This window comes from Vulpes vulpes, chromosome 7 (genome assembly GCF_048418805.1).
Source record: "Vulpes vulpes isolate BD-2025 chromosome 7, VulVul3, whole genome shotgun sequence".
Taxonomy (NCBI): Eukaryota; Metazoa; Chordata; class Mammalia; order Carnivora; family Canidae; genus Vulpes; species Vulpes vulpes.
In genome coordinates, this window is record NC_132786.1 from 124,404,417 (window position 1) to 124,413,441 (window position 9,025).

Sequence of the window (9,025 nt, forward strand, 5' to 3'; positions counted from 1 at the left end):
CCTGCTTCTCCCTCTGCCTATGTCTCTGCCTCTCTCTCTCTCTCTGTGACTATCATAAATAATAAAATAAAAAAAAATTAAAAAAAAATAAAATAAATAAAATAAAATAAACCTACACTCTTGATTGTAATTCCATGTAATTTAAACGCATAGGCTATCGACATCCGTGGTCCCTAGATTTATGCAACAGTGGGCTTTACTTCGAACGACCTTATTGCTCCATAGACATTTTTAGGGAAGAGTAGCAGTTTATGGAATGCCCTCTAATCTGTAGTATGAACGTCCCTATGTTTTCTCAGTAGTGAATTCTGCTTCTATTTGGCTTATGCAACCAATAAATTTGGTCTGTGGCAGGCCGCGGTAGACCCCATTATCGATGAGTGAGCGTCTGGTGTTAGGAATCCCCCCTCGTCACTGGTTTTTCTTCCCCCTTGCCAAATTAGTCTTGATTATTTTCTTACATTCTTTTTTAAGATGTATTTTATGATTTCTTTGTCACGTCTCCCCAAATCCTGCTGTGATTACAACTGGAATAGCATTTTAATTAACCTGGGAGGATCTAACGTGGTATGGCTTTCCATTTGTTACTGTTCTCCTCCTATTAAACTTTGTGTTTTCTTCACCTGCGTAACTGCGGAACTGAATGAAATTGTTTTAGTGTTGTAATGGGATCTTCTATCTAACGTATTTCTTATTATTGATGGAATATAGAAATGCTGCCTGATTTTTAAATACTGACTTTATCTCATTATTTTTCAGTAGATTCCTTTGGGTTTCAAGATAAGCAATCATATAGTTATAAATAATTCTCTGGTAATTTCCTATCACAAAATATTTCATAATACTAGAGCCTGCATTCCTGGAATAAATTGTATGTGCTCGTGGTACAGCGGATAATACTGCTGGATTTTTTAAAGGCTTCTGGATTCCACTTAGGATAGCATTTGGGAGGGCTTTTTGCATCTCTATTTTGACAAATTAAAATTGAAGTAATTCTTTCTCTGTCGGTTTGTCACCTTTCAGGAGTCAGTATCGGGGTAATACTGGCTTAGGCAAGGAATTAGGAAACTTAGCGTCTTGGATTATTTCCTGCAAGATAGCTTTCAAAGGAATCCAAGTGAATTAAGTGTTGTTGGGCCAAGCTCTGGGACAGAGGTGTAGGAATCGATCTTCATATGTGAGAACTGGCATTATGGGAGGCACTGGGCCGGCCCTCAGAAGCTGGAGGAGACCCTGTCATTCTGTCTTCCTTTCTCAGAGCTCACCTTCGTGGTTTAAAAATAGAAATCCATTATCCACCTTTCCATGGGATCTGGCAAGACACTGACACGACTCTTGCGTGAGAAGCTATACGCTTCAGCAAATAAAATGGAAATATACATTTTTGTATTATCTCTTTTATGAATCACATTTGAGGTTGCCGTAAGCATCTACACTGGCATTAGCCAACCTTTGCAATGCAACATCACATACAGCCCCGAAATCACACAAAATGCTGAAATAATTTGTAAAGAACTATATAACCTTTTGCAATGGGACATATTGTTTTATCTATTTTGCATTTAATTAGCATGCAGATCATCTGGCAATGGCAAAAACCAGACCTTAAGATAAAATTATATAAACAAAAGAAACCTTATTTTGGCTTCAGAACACTGGAATAATATTTTTTCAGGGTTGAATGTAATATTTATGCTTAAATGTTTCCTTAAACAAACTTCCTTGAAAACGTTCGCTAATCTCGCTATCGTTGAATACACACCTCCTCCAAGGTGGACGGAACCTTCGGGGAAAACACTCGTGCACCTCCCAGCCCATCACCTTTAAAGTCGTGGTGTAACGCTCTGGGTGGAAAGAGCCGCACGTAACAGCAACTTACAACCTTGGGACCTGGAATATTCATCAGTGGTTGACTGCAAACTGAGCTCTGCATCACCGTCCGTAGGGATTCCTTACCACAACCCACTGCTTTCGCTGGGCTTCTTAAAAATCACTTCATCTGAGGCCCAGGTCATAAAAAACTAAACCTCCCGTAGCTACAGGAAAACAATTCATTTCTTCTGGGTTAGCAGGGTATAATTGGTTTTAAAATGCATTGCTATTACAGTTTTTTCCCCCAAAATGGGAATAGCTTCAACATTTTTATGATTATAAAGGAATGCACGTTTGTTGTATTCAAATAAAAAAAGCCAAGGCCAGAAGTTACAGAGAATACGCTTTAAATCGCCTGTAATTCCTCTACCAAGATCACTACCATTAACATGCTGGTTCAGATCTTTACAGAACTTCTGTTCAAATAACTCTTCTAAAAGGGTTGATGCTCACTTGCACATAACTAAAAATACTTCTCTTTAAAATAAATAGCTTGAAAAAAAATAAATAGCCTGTGTTCGTTTAAATATTCTGTATTTTTGGAGCTGTTTTTATTGTATTCTCTTATATGGAATTTAAAAAAAAATGTGGCTCTAAATCATTATATAGCACTTAAAGGAATTCTAAAAATCCACGTGAACTAGTGTTGCCTTCCTCAGTCATCAATAATACATAGTTTATTATATGTCCATATTGAGCTGAAAATAATACCTTGCGATTGCATTAAACATTAATAATCAGTAAATTGAATTAATGATTCGTGACTCGGTTATGAAGACGTCCTAAACACCTTTGCCAGTATTTTTCCTCCTGCCTCCCTCCCAGCCCTCCTCACAATCTCTGCTTTGATCCCCCCCTGATTCCCTCTGATTGTTGCTATTAACAACCCGAGTGGCTTTAACCCCGTGACTAAGACCGACAATCATGCTACCTCGGAAACTAACCAAACGCTACACGTCAATGAACTGAATTTTAAATAAAATCAAAAATTTTTAAGAACCCACAATTATAGAGTAGCAACTTTTTGCACACGGTACAAACGGACTGTCCATGTGGCCTCCCTGTCTGTACGGACGTGCCGACGTCCGTTAGAGATCGGTGAGTGGAATCCCGAAGAAGTGAGTCACACGGGCCTCTGGGGAGGCAGCTGAGCGGGTGGAGGCGGGAGGCCGAGCTGGGAGGAAACCGCGGTCTTGTATCCTTTTATGCTTTATAAACGCTTTATAAGTCTGCCTGTTTAAAGAAGTTTAAGATAAAATATATTCACCTACGTACAGACGTCTACAGAGTCATCAGCCTGGTGGGCCACGGGCCGTGTCCACAGCTCGCCTGGCTCGGCCCGTGCGCGGGAGGGTGACGACCTCTTAGCTTTTTTGTTTTTTGGTTTTGAGAACTAATTCCCCGACTCTGGGCTATGCAGATCATACTGTATGTCCTGGAGGCCACATCACGTCTGTCAGCTAGTTACACGACTCGGTGCGGGGCTCGAACGTCCCTGACTTTGACTCTCTTTTGCTCTTTATTTGCAGGTAGTGAAATCAGAGTTACCGAGAGAATATCACTTCATTAAAGTGAAACAGTCGAGAAATCACATCGTGGGAAAATATTTCAGCAACCAAAGCAAACTACAGCAACGACAGCAAGACTCTGTAACAAATTTTCAGTCACCGTATCATGTCAGAGGTCCGATCAACCAGGTTTGCTCTGAAATCCTGCTCAGCAGGATCTGTGCGGGTGGAAGGACCGCGTAGACTCCCCGCAGGAGAACCCAGCGTTAGAGGCAAGCCCCCCCTCACCTGGACAGTGGTCTGAGAACCAAGTCCTGTACATCACGTGAATTTCGGATCGGCCGCACCTTCACGCACCCGGGCGCACACGTCCACGCCAGTGCACGCATGGCTAAAAAAAAAAAAAAAAAAAAAAAAGAGTGATAATAACCCTTTTTTCCTACAGCTCTGTAAGGCCGAGATGTGCACTTGAAAATCATTTGTTTTCAGAAGGAAACCTGGAGCTAGAAAAAGGTTAATTGAAGTACAATCGTAAATTAAAATCACCGTGGGCCAGGTAGTGCATTGTGATAATGAGGAGAAATGTGATAATGAGGAGAAATACAGACGCTTGAATGATGCGGACAAGAAGGATAAAGCCCTTGAGGACTGCGTGGTCGTCTCTGTTGGTACATTAATATTGAGAAGGGGGAAAAGGCAGTTACATTCCACTTGCAGGTAGGGATTGTGCTTGTGTCTCCTACCAGGAGAGCAACTGATGCTGATGGTGACTTAGGCTTTGTGAATCTAATGCTTATGAGAAACATTTCTTCCCATCCCTCATAAATTTTACACACGAAAGGAAAGGAACAGGAATGATCCACAGGGAATTCGAAGCAATTCTATGAGAGACAGGAAGTGTACTATTTTACAGCTGAAACACCAATGCCTTTAACTTTGCACTCTTTGTACTTTCCATGAACATTCCCTCCTATCCTGTCTCTGAACGTGGATGGGAAACTTCAGTCTAAGTTAATTAAATACGTAATTTTAAAGTGTGTTACTCTATTATGTTTAACCGATGATATTACTTAAGAGAGCTTGTGTTTGCTGTCAGAGCCCTGTGTAATTTAAAGATTACATTTTATGTAAATATTTTCAAAGGATTAGCCTTTTGCAGGTGCCCATTTAGTTTCATACAGTATTTGTATACGTCCACAAATATTATGTTACTAGTGACTCTACTTTGATTTATCTAATCCAAATTTAGGGTAGGCATAAAATTATTTTTTTATCAGAAATGTGGCGTACGTATACAACACACCCAATTCTAGTACTGAGAACTTTCCCTTCTATATGTTGATTTCAAGATAGTGAATTTCTTTATTTTGCAAGTACTTTTGTGAGCTATCCCACAGTTACAACGGTTTTTAAAGGGATATTTTTCTTTTGGGGGGGGTGAAAGAAAACCTGAGAGGGTTATTCGATCCATGTTTGAAATGACAAAATGTACAAATACCTCAATTTCATTACCATATCAAAAAAGACTATTTTGATCAATCAGTTCTGTAGTATGAACATCCACCTCTTTAAATACTCTATTTTTATATATATTTTTATATGGAAGTAAACATGAGTTTATATTTAACTATCTTAAATTATATTTAAGCACAATTATCACTTGATATAAACAGTACGTATCTGCCTCTGACCGATGATAGGTTTTTTTTTTTAATGGTACAGAATTATCCTTTAAAATGAAATATTTTTCTAATATCTGCAGCTACACGCAAGCACCACTTCTGGGATTTCGATTATTTTCTTTTAATGATATAACACGTCGCCAATTCGCGCAGCCTCTCCGCCGTGTTCTAACGTGTCACATACTCTATAACAGAATTACAGGCAGTGGGTGTTTCTCGTAACTTACTGTCAACTTGACTATAATAACCGTCTGACTGAGGTTAGTCTGGCATTTACCTCTTCACCACTGAAATAATAGTAGATTTTAGAAACAAGTGTAATAATACTATTAATAAATGTCTTACTGGTAACAGTCTGTGTTCAGAGAGTGTCTTTTATTTTCCTTTTTCCTCGAGGTATGCAACCATACGGCGGTTACGCAGCAGGGACGTTATAGGGACTCAGCTCTCTGAAGGTGGTCCAGCGGGGTACCGTCCAGTCCCGATATCCTCTGAATATCGATCACGTGAACCCCCTGCTGTACAATGACCACAACTTTTGAACATAGTGCAGTGAAGAGCTATTTGTTTTCTTTTTAAAGATAAGGCACTGGAATGCTAGGCATCATTTTAGTTATTCCTTAAAAACGGGGGGAAATGGATGTGTGTGTGCGCGTGTACTTGTACGTACTTGGCAAGTTCCTAAGTTGAGAGGGGCAAAACGTAAGAATAGTCATTTAAATGTATTTTTAGATGTAAAAGTTAGAGGAAGTGTATTATTTCTGGTAAGAACTGATTAGTATCCAATCTAAACTGAACTAAACTAAAGAAAACATTGACAATATTAAAAGTCAAGAATAACTGCATAAGCATTTCCAAGCACCCCGTCGACATTGTGTGTGTGTGTGTGTGCACTTGTGTGTGCGGGCGCGTGCACGGGTGTGCATTTAAAAGCACAGAGAGCGATTAGCCAGCCATCCGAGTAGGCGAACAGGATCCTGCGGGGACATACGAGGAAGGGGGGTGCTCGCCGCTGCCTGCCAGTGGGCTCACCCTCGGGTCTTCTCCTGTCAGATTCCCCTGGGCCTAGCAGCCAACTCTACAAAACCATAATTTCCACTTAGAAAGCATTGGAAGCAATCACTGGTTTTTTGAAATGGAAATAGTGCGGGGGATGTTTATGGGGAAAACACAATGCTGATGTGCATTTGAAGTTTCTTCTTTTGCTTCCATTTCACTGAAGGATTCCAAGAAGATATACGGAAACTGGTCAAAAAATATGTAACCCCCTAAGAATTACTTCAAAACTGTCCTGCTTTGACACGGTGGGGAGACCAGAAGGTCTCATGCAGCAATGAGGTTCCGAGCCTAGAGAGATTGTCGGGGTTGGGATCTCATGAAATCTTATAGGCCCCATAAGCTGAGCAAATACAGAAAGAACCATCAGTATCTGGAATTTTTCCCTGTAAATTTTCACCTTGCAGAAAGAAACAAATCAAAAGCGAAAAATGTCATCGTAATCAGTGGCTGGGATTATTGCATTTAAAATGAGCGACCATAAATTGGAGTAGGCTCATATGGGCTGGTAACTTCAAAAACGGATATCCAAGGGCAAATGATGCTACAGCAGATTTTACCATTTTGACTAGATTGACGAGTCCTTTTTTTTTTTTTTTTAATGTGTATTTAAAGTTCAAATGACTTTGATTGTTCTTGGAAACTAAGGCATTTTGATAGATCACTTTGACTTAAAGGGATGAACCAGAAGTTGTCAGAAGCCCCAAAGACCTCCTAAAGGCAGCAGGAGGGTACCGGTGCCTCCAACCTCGATCTTGTACTTGGCAAGGCTTCCAAGGTTTCCAGCTGTCAAAAAACCTTTTATCATGTTTTTATTGCGGCAGCAACTGCTATTATCAGCTTCCATATTTCTTTTATGATTTAGTCACTTGGTGTAGGGGGCTGTAGAACTCACTTTTTTCTAACTGATATAGACCATGCAGCCCTCCTATAATGGGGCTCCATTTGTTTTCTTTATGTTCGTTGAAATATAAAGAATTTGTTTTAGGGCTCTATTAGGTGTCAGATTGCTATGCTTTAACACATGCAACACACGATCAAAACACTAATTCTTAAACTTATCAAGAATATTTACAAAGTTTAAGTACATTTGCAATGTAAATGAAGATAATTACTTAACCCCCAAAATAAGAAGAACAAAATTAAACAGCTCCTTTCAGAGAACACACCATAAAAGGGGCTTTATGTTCCTATAAGGTCATCCTCTTCAGGTAGATCAGGTTTTGTTTTTTTTTTGTTTGTTTGTTTGTTTGTTTGTTTGTTTTTTGGTAGATTAGGTTTTGAATTTGATCTATGCTGACTGGCTGGTTATAAGGAGACATGTATCTAACCAAGACATTTTTCTTAGGAAATTTAAGTAGTGTCATCTCGTTATTTTTATTACATGAAAAATTAATTCCTATAAAATTTATTAAAATGTTCTGATCTTTTTAAGAATCAGAGTAATTATAATTGATTATTCATACATCAGAATTCAGAAGTAACATGGTGTCATAAATATAAAACGAATTCAATGGATTCCCAACTCTTTAGTGAAAAATCTCCTTATTTTATGGTTGGCTGGTGAAATACATCAATTTGATGCAACTTTTAGTGGTAAGCTGAGCGATGTAATGATGATGGCATATGATCTATTTATATACTTTGTTCATTGTATTTCTATTTTTTCCCTATAATAAAATATATCCAAAATGCGCCGATTGGAATCTCTCAGTGCATGGCATGGAGGTCAACATTTTAATTTTCTTTACACTCTATGATTTGATTTTTTTTATTGGGTCTATAATCTATACGCTTTTAAGATTAAATCATGAATTTAAACTTTAGAAAAAATATTAAGAGCATTAAAGTAAAATGGGCATACGTCATCACATCTAATCAGTCGTATGCCCACTGAGATATAAGAGGTTGATTGGTCTCCAGTAGATCTTCCATTAATAGTTGGGTTCAGAATTCTTGACATCCCTCTGCAGTGAACACATTGAGCCGAGAGGATGGTACAAAATGCCAACGCTGAGGCCAACATGGTTTAGGTTAATCCGTTAGGCCCAGCGCAGTCAGATCGGGTGGAACGGGGGATCCCTGGGTGGCTCAGCGGTTTAGCGCCTGCCTTTGGCCCAGGGCGTGATCCTGGAGTCCCGGGATTGAGTCCCACATCGGGCTCCTGCATGGAGCCTGCTTCTCCCTTTGCCTGTGTCTCTGCCTCTCACTCTCTCTAAATGAATAAATGAATAAAATCTTTAAAAAAAAAAAAAAGAAGGGGTGGAACGGAGGGGCTACAGCACAGGCCTTCCTGGCCCACTGGGTTCTAGAATGGATAAAAGTTACGAGCACCTTCTCCAGTTGTCTTGGACAGAGCCTGCTCTTCTCTTCAAACCTCCTCTTAATACACAAGTCCTCCTTCCTAAGAACAAAATAATAATTTTCAAACTTCAATGGATGAAAAATTATAACCTAGATTAACCAAACAGCAGCTGAATGTGTCTCTACTGACGCTTTCTTCTTTATAATCAGGAAAAAGAGAAAATGACCCCGAACTTCCAACACTGTACACCCTCTGGAGAACTTGAGGTAGCAATTCCTTTTCAGCCCTGGACTCGTTCACCCACCATGATGTTTTCTGCTTGTCTTTGTCTTTGAGGTGGACCTTAGGCGGTGTTTCCTGTGTGCATCTAATACGTAATACAACATACATTCTTAAACTTACGTGTTTTACGTTTTCCTCTTTGCCTTAATTACATGTAACATGAAGCTTATGTTTTAACGGCCATGAGCTCTCCAGTTTTACAGTATCATAAAAAGAGTTTTATTAGACTTTTGTTAAAAATTGGTGCCTATGCCATTGGCAGGGCATGAAATTATTTGCAACTACCTCTTCTACTTATAAGATAAAACTTGGTCCGAATG

General features: G+C 39.3%; 1 protein-coding gene across 1 annotated transcript in view; it reads left to right on the top strand.

Annotated features, from left to right (window-relative positions):
* The window catches only part of CPED1 (cadherin like and PC-esterase domain containing 1), a 263,028-nt gene extending 257,615 nt beyond the window's left edge, over positions 1-5,413 (top strand). The window contains exon 22 of the mRNA XM_072764904.1: positions 3,402-5,413. Coding sequence (XP_072621005.1) covers positions 3,402-3,623 — 222 coding nt within the window. The 3' untranslated portion in view covers positions 3,624-5,413. The remainder of the gene's footprint in view (positions 1-3,401) is intronic.
* Positions 5,414-9,025: the final 3,612 nt, after the last annotated feature.